The sequence below is a fragment of the Orcinus orca genome, chromosome 3 (genome assembly GCF_937001465.1).
Source record: "Orcinus orca chromosome 3, mOrcOrc1.1, whole genome shotgun sequence".
Classification (NCBI taxonomy): domain Eukaryota; kingdom Metazoa; phylum Chordata; class Mammalia; order Artiodactyla; family Delphinidae; genus Orcinus; species Orcinus orca.
The window spans coordinates 7,126,690-7,144,656 of record NC_064561.1 but is presented as its reverse complement, the minus strand read 5'-3'; the positions used below and the strand labels follow the sequence as shown (position 1 = coordinate 7,144,656).

Genomic DNA, 17,967 nt, shown 5'->3' with positions numbered 1-17,967 from the left:
GCGGCCCGTGCTACTCTGCTCCTGACCTTTCTCCCCTGGGTCAGTTAAACCGGCCCTCTTTCCCGCCCGCCCGGCGCATTTGAAAAACCGAAAACCCCGCCATTGCCGGCGGTCTACCGGTCGCCGCAGTTCGCCCAATCAGAAGCGGACCCGCCCACGCCCGTGTGCACAGCCTCCCTGGCGACGCGTGGCCATTGGCTGCGCTGGCCGAGTGGGCGGGGCACTATAGGGTCCAGAGCCGGGCAATGCAGCTGGGCTGCAACCTAGCTAGTTCTTAAGAAAACGAATCCGCGGCGTTCGGGGGCGGGACCCCGAGCGCGTTGGCTCCGCCCCCTGGCGGCCGGCTCGGCTGCGGCGTCGGCGTCTGCTCAGAACAGACCCCGCCCGTCGAGGAGGAGGGAGGGTGAGTTGGGGGAGACCCGGCCCCCAAGGGGCGGGCGCCGGGCCGGGCGCTGCGGGCCTCGGAGGGTTGGGCCCGGGCCCACCGGCCGACAGGGGGAGGAGCCGGACGGGAGGGCGGGGGTCGCGCAGGAGCCCGGGACTGGCGAGTCGGACCAGGAGCCTCGCGCAGGCCGGGGACGCTGTGGGAGGGTTGTTCGGGCCAGCGCCGGTGCGCTCCCCCGCACTGACCGCGTCGGGGTGGGGCGGGGGGCTTCGCAGGCCGCAAATATCGACATGCTGCTGGAGGAGGTCCGCGCCGGCGACCGGCTGAGCGGGGCGGCGGCCCGGGGAGACGTGCAGGAGGTGCGCCGCCTTCTGCACCGCGAGCTGGTGCACCCCGACGCCCTGAACCGCTTTGGCAAGACGGCGCTGCAGGTGAGGCCCGGCCCTCCCGCAGCGAGGGCGGGGCGGGGAGCGGGGCGAGGACCGGGACCCCAGATACCTTCCCTCTTCTCTCCTTGTTCCCGTTGGTAGCCGACTGGGGTCTGTTCCTCCATCGCTGGGCTGACTTGGCTCCCTGATGTCCCCTTTCTTAGGTGGGTGGTGGATGGGGTTAGGTTGGGGGAGGGGAGAACTTTCCATCTTCGGAGTATTCCTCGTTCTCTGATTGCGGAGGATTCAGTTTCCCTGGAGAAGTTCGTATTCCTTGGGTGAGGGTTCAGCTTCTTTGGATCCCGGTTTCATGAGGACGGCTCCGGTTTCTTGGAGCTTGCATGGAGGATCCGACCGCAGGAAAAAAGGATTCATGTTTCCAGGGTGTCCCCATTTTCTGGGGGGGGTTCTCTGAGAGGTATCCAGTTTCTGGGGGGTCGGGGAATCTCCATTCCCGCGGGATTTTCATATTGCCATATTATTGGGGGGATCCCAATAAGGGAATAGTTACAGATTGCATGGGAGTCCCTCTTCCCTTGGGGACATTTACAAAAGGGGAACCCCATTTCTTGAGAGGGTCAGGTACCTTTGGGAGCATCCTCACTATATGGGAGGGGGAAATTCCTTGGAGATGGAGTTTCAAATTCCCTGGCCATCTCCTTTCCCTTGAGGGGGCTGTTCTCTGAGGTCTGTTTCCTGGTGGGGGTTTCATATTTCCTGATGATTTCCCATCTGTGGAGAGAAGTGTCTCTGGTTCCTTGGGGGAGGGTCTCAGGTTCCTTGAACGTTTCCATGGGGCTATACCCTAGGGGGAGTGTATTATCCTTGGGGGGGGGTGGCCAGTTTTTTGAGGGTCCTTATTCCCAGATCATCTTCTATGGGGTCTCAACAGCTGCCTGGGAGTTTATGTTCCCTGAAGTTTCTCGTTCGCTAGAGGACCTCGTCTCTGGCATTCTCTACTCCTGAATGCCCCTCTCTGCAGTCACCCATTTTCCTGGACCTCCTCCTTCGGAGACCCCCTGACCCTCTACCCCCCGAACAGGTCATGATGTTTGGCAGCCCCACCATCGCCCTGGAGCTCCTGAAGCAAGGTGCCAGCCCCAACGTCCAGGATGCCTCCGGCACCACTCCAGCCCATGATGCAGCACGCACTGGATTCCTTGACACCCTGAAAGTGTTGGTGGAGCATGGCGCTGATGTCAATGCACCTGATGGCACCGGGGCCCTCCCCATCCATCTGGCAGTGAGAGAGGGCCACACGGCTGTGGTCGGCTTCCTGGCTGCCGAGTCCGATCTTCATCACAGGGACGCCAGGGGGCTCACACCTCTGGAGCTGGCAAGGGGGAGAGGCGCTAAGGATCTCATGGACATACTGCACATACCACTGTGACCTGGGGCCATCCACTCCGGCAGCAGGACCCGGCTGGGTTCTGTGTCAGAAAAGGAGGGAAGAAACACTTTCTCCCTTTCTTCCTCCTGCCCACTGCCGAGGGGCACCAGTTTGTGGCTTGTTGGTGTTGATTTCTGGGGTGTGTGTGTTTGAGGTACATTTCTCATTTTTTTTTTCTCACCCCTTTTGGTGTGTTGAGCAGAGAAGGGCTCCTGCAGGCAACAGCCACCTAAACGGTTCGGTTTCCTCCACGCCCCGACTGCTGGGGCTACAGACGAGTCCCAAGGGCAGAGCGTTTAAAGCCCCAGCCCTAGAGTGAGGTCATCGCTTCCAAGGCTCCTGGAACCTGTCGACCTTGGCTGGCTGTACCGAGAGAGAGACCTCAAGTGTGCACACTGCTTTCCGGCATGGGGGAGGGGGGAGTGTTCCAAATCAATAAAAGGGTAGTATGAGTTCATTCATATTTTGTTGAAAGCTTGGTTTCCAGTCCCTTGTACAGCGTTAAAGAAAAAAAAAAGTCTATTTATTATGATTTATGGAAGAAATTGTTGTGTGTGTAATTTAATGTTTTTACCCATTAAATTAAGACTTGTGCATGATCACAGCGCCGGTGGCTTCTGATTTTTGAGGCTGCGATGGAAAGTCGCGTGTTCAGGATGTTTGTGGGGGTGGGCACCGGGGTCGCGGATCCTGGATGCTTTGGGGGAGGGGAGAGAGTGGTAATTCCCAGGGCGCCACGGTGAGTGAGCTGGGTGGGGCAGCGGTTTGCGCTGTCGGAACGGAAGGGAGGCAGGAAACCGCGAGTGGAGAAAGGGCCCCCAGATGTCAGCTGGGTGCCGGGAGCCCCGGCGGGTGGGGGAGTCGGGTGGGCGGTGGCTGCAGCCTTCCCCGCAGAGGCGTGGCCCATGGGCGGGGACTGCGGTCACAGGGCTAGGGATCCCGGAAGGACCGGGGGCGGATTAGGTGCGGCCCATGAGGTTCCGCCCCATTTAAAAGCTCGCTAGTGAGTAGCCCCGCCTCCTGGGGGGCGGAGCCTCTTCACACGCGTGCGCAATGGATCGTAGAGCCGCCATGCCGGAGCCGCGCGGGTCGTCACCCCTGCGGGTGAACGCGGCGTTCGCCGCGCGGTACGGCCGCTACCGGGAGCGCGAGGAGCTGCAGCGGCGTGAGTGCGGGGCGCATGCGCGCTGGGCGCCGGCGCGTGCAGGGCGGTCGGGAAGTGGGGGTTGATCTGCTCCCCCAGCCTGAGCTGGGGGGGATCCCATCTGTGCCCCACAGTGAAAGATCGCTATGGGGATAGGGACAGCTGCGGCGACTCCAGCTCCGAGTCTGACTCCGGCGACGAGCGCGTGGTGAGCTTGCAGGAGGTGTCCCGCCTCCCTCCCGGACTTGCAGGAGGTGTCCAAGCCCCACACCGCATCCCGGCCCCGACTTATAGGGGGCGGCTAACCTCCAACCCCATCGCGCCGTACGGGAGCGTCCATCTCCCACCCCCCATTTCCATGAGGGACAGACGGCGCCCTTCCCATACCCAGGGAGTGGGCAGATCTCCCCTACTTCCTCTCCCCTACCTCGGATCTACCTGCCCATCTTGATCTGTGAGGTGTGAACCCTCTGTCCACATTTTCGTCCCTAACAGTTTAACCGTTTCTCCGTGTCTGTCTCTGTCCCCAGAGTGGGGCATCCCTCTGCCACATGCGGCACCCAGCTTTTCCCCATATCAGCCCTGATCTTCCCAGCCTCACTGAGCAGTCCAGCCCTTCCTCTCTGATGTGCTCTCTGCCCACTTGCCCCTAGGTTGTCCATCCCTTGCTGATACCAGAAAGTACCACCCACGCCCTTGCCTGCTACCTTCCTCTGTCTCATATCCCGTACCTAGGTGTGGACCACCCCCAAGAGGGCCCCTCTCCTTCCTCCACCTAATTGACCACTCCCCCCAATTCAGATCCAGCCCTCCACCCCCACCTGCCTCTACCCAGCCGGATTCCCCCGCTTCCTTCCTCCTAACATATACTCCTCTATGCACACTAATTCCCACACACTCTCAGCCCACCTGCCCCTGTTGCTTACTGCCCCCATCACAGCCCCTTTCTGAAGTCTGTCCCCACCCCTTTTCCTGCCCTAGGAATTTGACACTCAGCAGGAGCGTGACTTTTACAGGACCCTCTCCTTACTGAAGAAGAAGGATCCGCGCATCTATCAGAAAGATGCCACCTTCTATCAGAGAACAGGTCTGGGGCTACTTCTACTGAGGCCCAGATTCCTCATTGCTTTATAGGCGGTTGTGACTGTTTAATGGATCTCCACACACATCAAAACTGATTAGCAAAGGGACTTCCCTGGCAGTCCAGTGGTTAAGACTCCATTCTTCTACTGCAGGGGGCACGGGTTCAATCCCTGGTGGGGGGAACTAAGATCCGGCATGCCACGCGGCAAGGCAAAAAAACCAAAACAAAAACACCGCTTAGCAGAGTGTCTTAGGTTGTCATTAATAACGGCTGTGTGCTTGGCCCTGTTCTGAGTGTGAATTATTCACTGAATGATCACTGCCAGGTACTTCCAGGTAGCAGCAAGTGTGATGCCTCTTTGATAGCTGGGAACTAGTGGCTCGGGGATTTGAAACCTCGGTCTGACTCTGGCCCAGCATAGTCTTACTCTCTGCCTGGGGGAGGAAGGGGTTTGTGGATGTGGGTGATGGCAGGTGTCTTCTGGTGTCCCCGCAGCATCGTCCTCAGACAGTAAGGAGGAGCCAGCAGCTGAAGAGAAACAAAAGAAGGTGCAGCCCATGTACCTGAAGGACTACGAGAGGAAGGTTATCTTGGAGAAGGGAGGGTAAGGAGAAAGCCTGACCCCTCTGCTCCCACCTTCCCAGGGCAGGTGGACACATCAGGCACTTAGGGGCAGGGGTGGGAAGAAGCCAGTGACTCACCAGAGTTGAGGGAACCCTGGAGAGCAGGAGCCTGCCTGCACCCCACTGCCCCCTCCACCAGCTGTTGCTCTTAACAGCCCCCTACCCCATGGGGACAGACAGGCCATGGGGAGTCTATTCTGAAGCCTTCTTCCTTCTTCACACAGCAAATATATTGATGAGGAGAATTCAGATGGGGAGGCCTCCAATCAGAGACTTCAGGTGAGTGGGGTGGAGGCTGGGTGGGGGGCTTGGGGGCGCTTGAAGCCTCAGGGCTGGGCCTGAGGCCCATGTCACTCTCTCTGCAGCAGACCTCATTGAAAAGTTATGTGGAAGAACAGAAACAGCTGAAGGAAAGGTGAGCCCTGGGGCTGGCCGAGTGGCCAGATGGAAAGGAGTTGAGGCTCTGAGGTTGGGCGGGCCTGGGTTCAAATCCAGCTCTGTCACTTAATGGCTGTGTGCCCTTGGGCACATCATTGCTAGCTCCGGGCCTCAGTTTCTGCATCTGTGACATGGGGTTGGTCATGGGCTCTATGTCACAGCACAGCTCTGGGGTTGTCAGGACGAGCTCAGGGATTAGTAGATGGGGCTTGTCTTGGGGCAGCGGGCAGGGCCAGCCCACCCATCCTGAGGCTTGTTCTCTCGCACGGGCAGCTTCCGGGCGTTTGTGGAGGACAGTGAGGACGAGGACAGTGCCGGCGAAGGTAGCTCCGGGTTGCTGCAGAAACGTGCTAAAAGCAGAGAGGAGAAGGTGGGTACTGGGGCCCAGCTAGATGGGGGCTGGTGGCAGAGAGGGGGCCCCAGGGCTCCCACAGACCCTCAGCACTGGCCTTCCCCCCAGGCCCAGGAGGATGCTGATTACATCGAGTGGCTGAAGGGCCAGAAGGAGATTCAGAACCCCGACACCCTGAAAGAACTGGTGAGTTCGCATTCATGGTCACTGACCCACTAAACTACCTGGTCTGCTTCCATCCAACCTTTCCCTGGAAACCGGCCCTTGAGACGGTAGCCAGGAGCACATTCTCTAAAGATGGGGTGTGTCCCTCTCTGGGCCTCGGCGTCTACATCTATAAGATGAGGATTAGCCCACCTACTTCCTAGGCTGGCTGTGAAGCTGCAGTCACCAAATCCACTGGGTGCCCGTATCTGTGCTCCTTCCCTGTCCCTGATCCGGGTCCTGTTACCCCCCCTTCACCCCTAGACTCACCTCAAGGAATATTGGAACAACCCAGAGCTAGATGAGGGGGAGCGCTTCCTGCGGGATTACATCCTCAACAAACGCTACGAGGAGGAAGGAGATGAGGAGGAAGAGGAGGAAGGAGAAGAAGGGTGAGTAGCCATGTCCCCCAGGGGCCTCGAGCCAGTACTGGCCAGAAAGGAAAAGGCACCAGGCGTTTACACTTTTTCACATAGATGGTAGCAGAGTTAGCCTTTTTTCTTTTTCTTTTTCTTTTTTTTTTTTTTTTTTTGGCGGTACGCGGGCCTCTCACTGTTGTGGCCTCTCCTGTTGCGGAGCACAGGCTCCGGACGCGCAGGCTCAGTGGCCATGGCTCACAGGCCCAGCCGCTCCGCGGCATGTGAGATCTTCCCGGACCAGGGCACGAACCCGTGTCCCGTGCATCGGCAGGCGGACTCTCAACCACTGCGCCACCAGGGAAGCCCTTTTCTTTTTCTTTTTGGCTGCGCTGTGTGGCATGCAGGATCTTAGTTCCCCAACCAGGGATTGAACCTGTGGCCCCTGCAGTGGAAGTGTGAGTCTTAACTACTGGACCACCAGGGAATTCCCCAGAGTTAGCCTTTCTTGAGGAAAAGCTGCAGAGTGTGGGCTCTGGAGCCAGCGGGCCCTGCCACTGGATTTCCATGCCTCGGTTTTCCCATCTGTAAATGGGGGTAACGGTGGCACCCTAGCAGAGGGTTCTTGTGAGGATTAAATGAGTTAATATGCTGGTACACAGGAGTGCAGGAGCTCGGCTGACGCCCCCAGTCCCATCCCATCTCATCCCTCAGGGTCCCTGGCCCCCCGGTCCAGCTGGCCGTGGACGACTCCTCAGACGAGGGTGAGCTGTTTCTGAAGAAACAGGAGGACTTTGAGCACAAGTACAACTTCCGCTTCGAGGAGCCAGACTCTGCCTCGGTGGGTGGCCAATGCCAGCTCCAGGGAGGACCTGGCCCGCAGGGTCCAGGCCGGGAGAGCCTGGAATCATCTCTGCTGCCCACAGGTCAAGACCTATCCTCGGAACATCACATCCTCCGTGCGCCAAAAGGACGAGCGCAGGAAGGAGAGGAGGGAAGAGACGCGGGAGCGAAAGAGGAGGGTGAGTGTCTGTTGGGGCGGTGCGCTGTGAGGAGGCGGGGCCCAGCCTGCAGGGGCCAGTGGGGAGCCCATACCCTCCCTCTCCTGTGAACTGCCGCCTGCAGGAGAAAGCGAGGAAGCAGGAGGAACTCAAGCAGCTGAAGAACCTGAAGAGGAAGGAGATTCTGGCCAAGCTGGAGAGGCTGCGGCAGGTCACAGGCAACGAGACACTGGGCTTTGAGGAGCAGGACCTCGAGGACGACTTTGACCCCGCCCAGCACGACCAGCTCATGCAGGTGTGGCCCCAGAGCCCCAGCCAGCCGAGTGCTCAGAGCATGGCTCTGGAATCAGCAGTCCCTTCCTGGCTGTGTGGCCTCAGAAAAGTGACTTGACCTCTCTGACCCTGTGTCTCTGTCTATAAAGTGGGTCTAACTGCAGCATTTATGTCAGGGCTGTTGTAAAGATAGCCTGAGAGGAATACTAAATGTTAATTAACTTGGTAAATGCTCAAGGAACTGTGGGTCCTGGTATTTCCTTTAAACTCATTTATTGAGCCGTGAGTGTTTATTGTTGTATTTGGGGAAACACAGCTTCAGGCCACTGGAACAGGCGATGAGGGCTGGATGGGAGAGCAGTGGGGACCACGGGCACCGCAAAGCTGCCCCTGACTAAGCCTGGGAGGTCAAGGAAGGAGACTAAGGATGCATAGGTGGGCCAGGTGAAAACTGGAGTGGGTGGGTGCTGTGTGGTCAGCGTTCAGCCTTCACTTTCTAGAAGCTTCTCAGTCCTGAGCTTCAGCTTCTCAATATTTGGCAGTAGTTTCTGTCTCTTGGGGAGCTTGTGAGAACACAGTGAGATGCAGCCCAGCGTCCAGCATGTAGTAGGTGCTTATAAACGGCACGGTTAGCAATATCTGCCTTTGCCAGCCAGTGGAACAGGGGGCAGAGAGCAGGGGGGTCAAGGGGGCAAGACGAGCCCAAAAGTGGGTGTGGAGGAGCCCAGACACACAGGGTTCCCCCGACATCAGGAGCTGAGGGGGGTGCTGCGAGGCCATTTAAGGTGCAGGAGTGCTGCCATCTGGGGGGAGTGGGCCCTGCTCACCCTCCTGGCCCCGACCCTGCAGAAGTGCTTCGGGGACAAGTACTACGGAACCATGGAGGAGGAGAAGCCACAGTTTGAGGAAGAGGAAGGGCTTGAAGGTGAGGTCACCTGGGGCAGTGGGCTGGGGGCGGGGGCTGCTTGGCCTGACATGACCCCCCGGCCCATCCCTGCCTGCCTGTCCTCTGGAATCAGACGACTGGAACTGGGACATGTGGGCTGGGCCGGAGCAGAGTGGAGCTTGGAGCCAGCAGGAGCCGCACTGCGAGGACCCCGACTTCAATGTAGGTGCCCTGGGCGCGGGGGTCTGGGGGTCCTCAGAGGGTCCCGAGGACCGCAAGGGCAGGCCTGACCTGCGCATCCCGGCAGATGGATGCCGACTATGACCCCAGCCAGCCTCAGAAGAAGCAGCGCAAGGCTCCTTCGTTGGGCAAGAAGAAGCGAAAGTCGCCCTTCGCCGCAGCCGTGGAGCAGGAGAAGCCTGTGTTTGACCCTGGTGAGGCCCGGGTGGGCGGCCGTGGGCAGGCAGGGGCTCCACAGGGCCCGGCACACCCCGGCAGCCTGGCTCTGTCCCCGCTCAGGGGACAAGACATTCGAGGAGTACCTGGACGAGTATTACCAGCTGGACTACGAGGACATCATCGATGACCTGCCCTGTCGCTTCAAGTACCGCACGGTGGTGCCCTGCGACTTCGGGCTCAGCACCGAGGAGGTGGGACCCTGGGGGCACCCGCTAGGCAAGGGGGAGCCTGGAGCCATCTGTGCTGTGACGTGGCCTGTTTTTTCATCTCGAAAACAACAGGAATAATAGTGCTGATGACAGTACTAACAATATTACCTGCCTCAAAAGGTTTCTATGAGGCAGGGGCTCAGACAGTGCTTTGCCCACAACAGGTCCCAATAAATATTAGTTTTAATTCTGTTACCGTATATCGGCAGCAGGGTGACCCTTAAGACTTGACACAGGTTCAAATCCTGGCTCAGCCGCTCACCAGCTGTATAACCTTGGACATGTGACTAGAGCCTCTGTGCCTGGGTTTCCCCGTCTGTAAAATGGGCCTCATAGCAGCCCCACCTCATGGACGTGGATGTGAAAAAAATATGCTTTGAACGTCACTTGCGCCTTAGCCACAATGGCTACGGATGCTTGACAGTAAAAGTAGACGATGTTTATTGAGCTTATAACAGCTGCATTCACTTCATCTTCCTGATGACCTTCCAGTAGGTTCTAAGGGGGTGCCCAACTCATAAGTGAGGAACCTGGGCCTCATCTGTAATTAGCAAACCCAGTCAGTGGCATGGAGACCCCTGCCCTGGTCTGAGGCTGCTGGGACCACAGTGCATAGGGTCAGGGCTCAAGGGCCCAAATTGTAATCTGAGAGTAGCCACTTCCTGGCCATGTGACTTGGGGCAAGGATCCCCTCTCTGAGCCTCAGTTTACCCATCTGATGCCCCCAACAACAAAAAAATCAATTAGCCTCTGCAGAGATCAGTTCTTTCTCACCATCATGACATTTCTGCTGGGTGGAACTGGCATTACCCTGCTTTGACCCATGAGGTGACTAAGGCTTAAGAGTCAGGGGCCCCTGGGGCTCACGAGGAGGACCCCACTCTCCCTGCCCTTGCAGATCCTCACTGCCGATGACAAGGAGCTGAACCGATGGTGCTCCCTGAAGAAGACCTGCATGTACAGGTGACGGGGTGGGGCTGGGCCAGGTGCCCCGGGGGGGAGGGGCGGGCAGGCTGAAGGCAAGCATGGGCAACTCCCAGAGCACCCTGCGGCCTGCAGGTCGGAGCAGGAGGAGCTGCAGGACAGGAGGGCGTACAGCCAGAAGGCCCAGAACGTATGGAAAAAGAGGCAGATCTTCAAGTCACTCTGCCCAGAGGAGTAAGTATTGCTGGTTGTAGGGGGTGGGTGGGCTTGGGAGCCTGCCAGGCCCAGGTTTGAGTCATGCTCTGTCAGCCATCTGTCACATGACCTTGGGAATGGGGTATGCCTTCTCTGATACCTGGGTGTCAAGTCCTGGCTGGGCTGTAGCTGTGTGACGTTGGGCAAGTCACTTTCCCTCCCTGGGCCTGCTTCCTTATTTATAAAATGGGGATAAAGATGGCTCACTTCTTGTTGGGTTTTTCTTTTTTTTGAGGATTAAGTGAGTTAATTCACGCACAGTGCTTAAAACAGTAAGTTCTGGATAGGTATTAGCTCTTGTTATTATGCCTGTTATTTCCTGATCTATAAATGAGTGATAAAAGCTCACGGAGTTGATGGAAAGCTAAAATGAGTTAATTTGTGTGAAGAGCTTAGTGCAGGCCCAGGCTCAACAATCAAAATTATCAGTGACACAATCCAGCCTCAGAGTTCAGTAGAAAAATCCCAGCTTGGTATTGCATTAGACCCACATTTGAGTCCCAGGCAGGCCCCTGAATTGTTTTTTTCTTAATTTTTGGCCGCGCCACGCGGCATGTGGGATCTCAGTTCCCCGACGAGGGACTGAACCCGTGCCCCCTGCAGTGGAGGCACGGAGTCTTAACCACTGGACCGCCAAGGAAGTCCAGGCCCCCGAATTCTGAACCTCTCCTTTTCACATCTGTAAAAATGGGGGATGGAAAGCCTAACTGTGACTGGCCTGGGCTGAGCCACGCCTTCCTCCTCCAGGACAGAGATGCCCACAGAAGCCACAGGGAAGCCACAGAGAGACAAAGCTGGCCCACAGGGGCAGCTGCTGGCACCCGATGGGGCCTGTGGGAAGTGGCCCCAGCCTGAGAGCCCCCCAGTACAGGAAGAGGCAGCCCCTGCGACAACCGCTGAGAAACCGGCCCCCCAGAGGCAGAGGAGGGGCAAGAAGGCACGTCTCCTGGGCCCCACAGTAACACTTGGTGGATGTGAGTTCAGCCGTCAGAGACTGCAGGCCTTTGGCCTCAACCCCAAACGGCTGCACTTCCGCCAGCTGGGCCGGCAACGGAGGAAGCGGCAGGGGCCTAAGAGCCACCCCTGAGCTCAAGGGAGCCTGCAAGGGCCTTGGGGCTCCTCCCCTTCAATCAAGCCCCCTCTTATCGACTGTATAGACCCTCACATCTACCTGTGGGCAAGGGAGTCTTCCCATCTTAGAGATGTGAAAGCTGAGGCCTACTCAGTAAGCTTCCCCGGATGACTTGGAACCTCACCTCGAGACATACCCTGAGCCCCATCCCTCAAATGCTGGGCCCAGCCATAGCCAAGGTCAAGTCAAACAGCTTTATTAGCCCCCATTGGTCACAGCCCCTCCTCCCTCCCACCAGCCCTTGGCAGGATGGGGGCGTTGGGACCGGTGAGGGGCATGGACGGTCCAGTGCAAACTACAGTACTGAGTCAGGCCCTGAGTGGGTGCCCGGGGGCCCTCCCTCCCTGCCGGGTGAGGAGGGCCCAGCTGGTGGGAGGCAGGTGTGCGGGCTCTGTTCCTGGCTGAATGGCCGCGGCCCGGAGGCTTCCTGGACTGCTCTCAGCTGCACTTGTCAGGGAGGGGAGTTCAAGCTCCCACACCCAGAGTGACATAAATAAAAAAATAAATAGGGTCGTGTCTTCTCCCTCATCCCCTCCCTTTATAAAAACACAAAGTCGTCAGAGCTTGGGCGTTTTGCCTTGAGGAGCCGGCCTGTGCGAGGGAGCCGCAGTGTGGGTTGGGAGGGCTGGGAGCAGAGGTCGTCCAGGCTGTGGTCCTGAGCATGGCCCTCAACCAGGGTGAACATGGGGTATCGCTCTGTGGCTGAGGAGGAGCTGAGGACCTGGTGGGCGGAGAGAGAAGAGCTCAGCCCCCAAGCCATGTTAATTATCCTAGTAGGTGTAATTATCTTAACAGGTACATTTATCAGGTGCTTCCTGAACTCAACTGCCATCCCTCCAGGGCAGTGATGCAGGCCAGCCAATCAGCACCTTCTGTGCCCTGGCTATAGTGATTGGCTCAGTGATGAGCACATGGCAGGGTCCTACCACTTGACCCCCTGGAAGCAGCTGTCCACTTAAATTTTTCATTTCATGCCTCTTTTTGCTCTAATTAGAGCTGGGCTTTTGCAGCTTGTGGTCAGGATAATAATCCTAACAACATAGCCTGGACGTGGCCTTGCCAGGTCTGCTGGCCTCAAAGCCTCTGTTCCTCTTCTACCCTTGCCCTGCCCTTTGCCTCCCACCCTCCAGCATGCCTTGCTCACCCTGGTCAGCTCTGAGCAGAGCGTCTCAAACTCCTTCCTGTCTCCAGCATAGAACCCCACAGTACAGCTCGGGTCCATCTTGGCAAAGGCCATCTTGCGGGGTGAGGTGCAATGGAAGGACTGGGGCAGACAAACAAGGGAGGCTCGGGGGGAACCCTCCACAGGCCTCCAACCCTACCCTGGGGATCCCAGCTCACCTCTAGGGGGAAGTCAGCCTGGCTGACATCCACAGTGGGCTGGCAGTAGTGAGGGTCCAGGTAGAGGAGGAAGTCATCTGCAGGGGAGGAAGCGTGAGCAGGGGTGGAAGAGGGTAAGGTGGGATGGGATGAAGCAGGATGGGGTGGGCCTACCCTGATAGCCAATGAAGTACAGCGAGTGGCGTGGCTTGCCCCCCATGATGCCAAGGCACAGCTCTGAACGCAGGAGCTCCTGCAGGGAAGAAAGTGGGTGAAGGTAAGGACCCACAGCAGGTGCCGTCAGTGAGCATTGTAAGCACTGTCAACAAATGCATAGCAAAGGCCCAATGTGTGCAAACCCAAGCCTGTGCTGGGCCCTGGGGGGTAGCAGTGACCAAGATAGACAACACCCTGCCCTTATGCAGCTGATGTTCTAGTGCGGGAGAACAAGGAACAAGATGAGCAAGTTACGTCACGTGTCACAAGGCGGTAACACTGGAGAAAGAATAAAGGCGGGAAGAAGGCTTTGCAATTTTAAACAGGGGAATCAGGAAAAGGCCTCACTGAGAGATGACGTTTTAGCAAAGAGTTAAGAGAGTTAAGAGTGCATCTTGGGATACGTATAGCTGATTCACTTTGTTATAGACCAGAAACTAACACCATTGTAAAGCAATTATACTCCAATAAAGATGTTAAAAAAAAAAAAAAAGAGTGCATCTTGGGAAAGAGTGCTCCAAGTGATGGGAACAGCAAGTGCAAAGGCTCTGAGGCAGGTGTCTTCTGAGAACAGTGAAGAGGCCTGTGTGGCTGGAGCAGAATGAAGTGAGTTGGAGAGTGTGGGCAGATGGTACAGGGCCCTGTGGGCTGTGGAGGGATCTTTGGCCTTTATTCCAGGTATAAATACATCAGGGTCTTTCCAGCCTTGCTGTTCCTTTTGCCCGGAACACTCCTCCTCTGGCTTCTCTCTTGCTTCTGGCTAGAGAGGGGCTTTCCTAGGCTGTGCAGCCACCTGCATCTGCCCCTCATCGTGTTAATTTTGGTTCCTTTAGAGTCCGAGTTGTAACACCACAGCTGTCAATTTGGTTCCACATACACTGCCTGTTATTCCCCCATTAGAACGTCTGTTCCCAGAGGGCATCAGTTGTTGCCTGTTCACCTCTGAATCCCCAGCAGCTGGGACAGTTCTTGGCACATAATTGGCCCTCCGTAACTACTGGATAAACCAATGAAGAGATGAAGGAAGCATAAACACCTAACCCAAGCTGAAAAAGTCTGCAGGGCTCCTGGGGGGAGGCATGGTAGAATCTGGTAGAACCTACCTTCATGCAGGGCACGTACACGGGGTTGAGAGTCTCACCACCCAGCCGCACTGGCACCAGGATGACCACGGATTTCCACTCAGCTGTGGGGTCTGGCCTGGCCACCAGGCGTGCCACATCCGCCTTGTACACTGGAAGGACAGGGCAGCAGGTCACATTCTCTCCGGCCCTTCAAGCCTCAGAGTATGGTCCTCCATCCTCAGGGGACCAACCCTGCCTGAGCAACCTCTTGGGATGACACTCCTGTCATCGGCAGAAAAACACCTTTCCCGTGTCCCCCCACCCCAAGCTCCCTCAGACAATCCCAGGGCCTCCAGGCAGGTGTGGACATCCCCATTTTACAGAGAGGGCAACTGACGTCCTGAGACTGAGACAAACAGTGTAAAGCTAGGAGGAGTTGGAGAGCCTTCCCCGCAGCCCAGAGTGCCTCTAGTCCTCCCCGACTTGGCGCCTGGGTTTCTAAGATGGAAATGGGAGCGCTGAGCAATCCGCCAGTCAGCTGAAAGTTCCTGTGTGTCCCTCCTCAAGTCCTGTCTGCTGGTTTCTCCTCTCCCGCCTCCTCCCTTGTGGCTATGTGAGCCCCCTCCTGGCTCCCAGAAAAGTGCATTCAACCCTTTCCAGAGGCAGCTGCTACGGTCTGAATGCTTGTGCCCCCCTCTAAATTCTTATGTTGAAATCTTACCCCACAAGGTGATGGAATTAGGAAGTGGGGCCTTTGGGAGGGGATTAGGTCAGGAGTGAAATCACTGCCCTTATAAAAGGGACCCCAGAGAGCTCGCTTGCCCCTTTTGCTACCTGAAGACACAGCAAAATGAACCAGGAAGTGGGCTCCCAACAGACACGAAAACTGCCAGTGCCTTGTTCTTGGACTTCCCAGCCTCCAGAATTATGAAAAATAAATCTCTGTTGTTCACAAGCCACCCAGTCTCTGGTTTTCTGTGTGCTGTTTTGGTTTTTTGGCCATGCCGCGCAGCTTGTGGGATATTAGTCCCTGACCGGGGATCGACCAGGGCCCCGGCAGTGAAAGCGCTGAGTCCTAACCACTGGACCGCCAGGGAAGTCCCTGGTCTATGGTATTTTTGTTACAGCAGCCCTAACAGACTAAGAAAAAGGCTCTCCTGAACTGTTTTCGAGGGAATAATAACAAGAATAGCTAAGATTTAGTGAATACTTACTAAGTGAGAAGCACTATCCTAAGGGTTTTACTTTTATCACTGACTCACTTAATCCTCATGACAACCCTGTGAGGCAGAGACCCAACTTTCGTACATGTTGGACCTGTTTACACAGTAAGAGCGAGTTGGACCTGCGAGAGGAATTCCTTATGTCTTTTATTCTATCACTCAGGGAGAAGCCCCTGACGTCTCCTCTCCTGGTTCCAGAGGGAGGGAAGGAATCCTGAGCACCCCGACCCAGTGTGGGCCTCGAATCCTTTCCAAGGGTCCCTCTGCCGCAGAACTTGTTTCAGCATCTGAGGAATGTGGGTCCTAAGAGGCAGCTGAGGTAATGACTGGCTCAGGGTGAGAACCCTGTGACCTTGGCTCCCAGCCCCTTACCTGTGCAGTCCTGAGAAACGTACACCACCAGGCGGGTGACCTCTGAGCAGCTCTCCACAGCTTTCCTGGGGATGGGAGGAAAGGCCTGAGCTCCTGGGGGTACCCAGTAGCTCCCGTGTCCCCTGCAGCGGCCCTCACCTGAGTATGTGCGCCACCAGGGACGGCCCATACCAGTCACCCGCCTTCTTGCCCGAGCTCTGCCCAAGCTCCACCAGCCGGTGTAGGCCGAAGGGGGCCCGGGGATGGTCAGCGAACCAGGATACAATCTGCCGGTGCCAGCGCTCCTGCTCCGGCTCAGAGGCAGCCTGGGCCCAGCGCGGAGGCATCCAGTGGGCAGGCCCACGGTACCGGTTGGGAGAGGCCAACCTCGATGGCTCAGGGGGACCCAGGCCCGCGCCCAGGGACCACGTCCAATCTGGTAGGGATGGAGTTAAGAGTCAAATGGCGATGGTGTAGGGGGGTGGGGCACAGTTCCCACTATCCATGATTTACACACAACTCTACTGCTCCAGAGATGCCGTGTTTAACTACAATTTTCACATTCCTTCAACTTATTTTCTAAACAACTCTCACTCCCCGCCCCCCCACAAGCTTACTTTACACACAATTCTAACACCACTTTAAACTCTTTGTTTACAAACAGTTCTAACACTGCTGACCTGTGGTGGGCGCTACGCTCCTACTGTGCCCTTCCCCCTCCACCGCTCACCTCTGGGCAGGCAGTGCAGCAGCAGCCCCTGAGCTAGCATCATCTGCCCACTCCGTAACATGCATCCCCAGCCACAGTCGGAGGTCAGACAGCCCCCGGCGAGAGGTGGGAAGTCCCGGCGGTATGTAAACCATAGGCGAGATACAAAGTCCCGCTGGAAACGCTGGATGTCACCTACAAGAGCAGGCTTGTCAGTTGCCACCAGAAACACCCCTGCGGGACTCCTCCAACCCTAGCCAGGGGCCACCAGCTCACCCTCGCCCTCGAAGCGGTAGCGGCGGCCACAGAGATGGACGCTAGAGATCTTGCTAAAGCTGGTCCGGCTTTTGACTGCCCAACCTGGGGAGACATGGGGCAGTGTCCAGCAAGATGAAGCACTTGCTTGGCAGACACGCAACCTAACAGGGCAGCAACAGCGCTTAAATCCTCCCATCTGTGTGATGGGGATATCCTAGTTCCTATCTCAGGGAAGGCTCTGGGGAATCCGTGCTACACTTCTCCTGGATGGAGGCGGAGCCCCTAGTAACAGCCACATGCATGTCTACCGTTAATTCGGGATGAATCAAAGCACGTCTGATTACTGTACCCATTTTACAGAGGAGGAAAATGGAGGCACAGGGAAACAGAAAACCTTGCCCAAGGTCACACGGGGAATCGACTGAGGCGTGTAAACACATTCCCCTTTAGACCTGCCAGCCAGCGGCCCGCTCTGGGCAGGGCAGGGCGGGGGACCTACCCACAGGTGACTCACGGGAGGGGAACAAAGGGTGGAATACTTGACAGGTGCAGGGTCTGGTTCTCCTTGACTCCCACCGACCTCCAAGTCCCCAGCCCGCCTGAACCCTCAGCTCGCTCCCACCTCAGAACCCAACCCCGGGGCCCGCCCCCTCCTCACCGTACTTGACGTTGTTCCAGGCTGTCAGGAACTTCGCTTTAAACTTGTCCACTTCGTCCGGCTCCCCCGGGCCGGTCCCGGACGACGCAAGAGCGGGGCCGCTGGCTCCGGAGGGCCCCAGGCCGTTGGGGTCCGGGGTTCGGGGGCGCCGTGGCCTGCGGCCCTCGGGGCTGCGCGCGTCCTCCTGGCTGCCGCTCCGGTACTGAGCTGCGGCCGGCGACACGGAGTTCATGGGCGCGCCGGGAGGGCTGACCGAGGGCCCCAGGGGCCGCGCTCGAGCGCCCCAAGGGCCAGGACGCGGCCAGGACGCGGGCGCCCAGGAAGGCGCTAGTGGGCCCCCGGCACGGCGACCAGGCCCCCGGGCCCTGTGCGGGACGGTGTCACCGCCGCCGCTGCCGCCGCCGCCGCCATTTTAGCGGCCCTGGCCCCGGGAGGGAGGCGGGCGTGACACAGCCGGACGCCCCGCCCAAGCCCGGCCTCCAGCCTGGGTCCCCAGCTCCAGTCCCGTGTGGCTGCGCTGTGACCTCCTGACGCCGCGCCTCCCTGCGGCGCCCCGCGACCCCCTCCACCGCCCGCCTTATCGCAGAGCCAGGCGCGGCCGAGCCCCTGGAGGTCCTTATCGGAG

General features: G+C 57.8%; 3 protein-coding genes across 7 annotated transcripts; 2 read left to right on the top strand and 1 right to left on the bottom strand.

Moving 5' to 3' along the window:
- The first annotated feature begins 275 nt into the window (after window positions 1–275).
- Window positions 276–2,802, top strand: CDKN2D (cyclin dependent kinase inhibitor 2D). Its single transcript, XM_004277363.4, has 3 exons — window positions 276–403; window positions 661–816; window positions 1,856–2,802. Exons 2-3 carry the CDS (start codon window positions 676–678, stop codon window positions 2,201–2,203), a joined length of 489 nt encoding a protein of 162 aa, XP_004277411.1. The 5' UTR covers window positions 276–403; window positions 661–675; the 3' UTR covers window positions 2,204–2,802.
- Window positions 2,803–3,216: 414 nt separating this feature from the next.
- On the top strand, window positions 3,217–12,053 carry KRI1 (KRI1 homolog). 2 transcript variants are annotated; one of them, XM_033401079.2, is made up of 19 exons: window positions 3,217–3,368; window positions 3,482–3,555; window positions 4,329–4,434; window positions 4,927–5,035; window positions 5,279–5,333; window positions 5,423–5,469; window positions 5,766–5,862; window positions 5,953–6,030; window positions 6,313–6,440; window positions 7,119–7,245; window positions 7,331–7,426; window positions 7,530–7,700; window positions 8,528–8,603; window positions 8,698–8,786; window positions 8,872–8,998; window positions 9,084–9,214; window positions 10,131–10,195; window positions 10,292–10,390; window positions 11,159–12,053. In XM_033401079.2, exons 1-19 carry the CDS (start codon window positions 3,257–3,259, stop codon window positions 11,496–11,498), a joined length of 2,127 nt encoding a protein of 708 aa, XP_033256970.1. In that variant the 5' UTR covers window positions 3,217–3,256; the 3' UTR covers window positions 11,499–12,053. The 2 variants fall into 2 exon arrangements, with proteins under 2 accessions (XP_033256970.1, XP_004277410.1); XM_004277362.3 differs by having other exon boundaries at window positions 5,420–5,469.
- Window positions 11,724–17,967, bottom strand: ATG4D (autophagy related 4D cysteine peptidase). Of its 4 annotated transcripts, XM_004277361.4 has the most exons (10): window positions 17,343–17,964; window positions 16,703–16,786; window positions 16,448–16,621; window positions 15,877–16,153; window positions 15,739–15,803; window positions 14,183–14,313; window positions 13,038–13,116; window positions 12,885–12,961; window positions 12,688–12,807; window positions 11,724–12,264 (listed from the first exon to the last, which is right to left on the bottom strand). In XM_004277361.4, the coding sequence occupies exons 1-10, from the start codon at window positions 17,572–17,574 to the stop codon at window positions 12,082–12,084; spliced, it is 1,422 nt and encodes a 473-aa protein (XP_004277409.1). In that variant the 5' UTR covers window positions 17,575–17,964; the 3' UTR covers window positions 11,724–12,081. The 4 variants fall into 4 exon arrangements, with proteins under 4 accessions (XP_004277409.1, XP_033256975.1, XP_033256973.1 ...); XM_033401084.2 differs by lacking the exon at window positions 12,688–12,807 and having other exon boundaries at window positions 17,343–17,967; XM_033401082.2 differs by lacking the exon at window positions 16,703–16,786 and having other exon boundaries at window positions 17,343–17,965.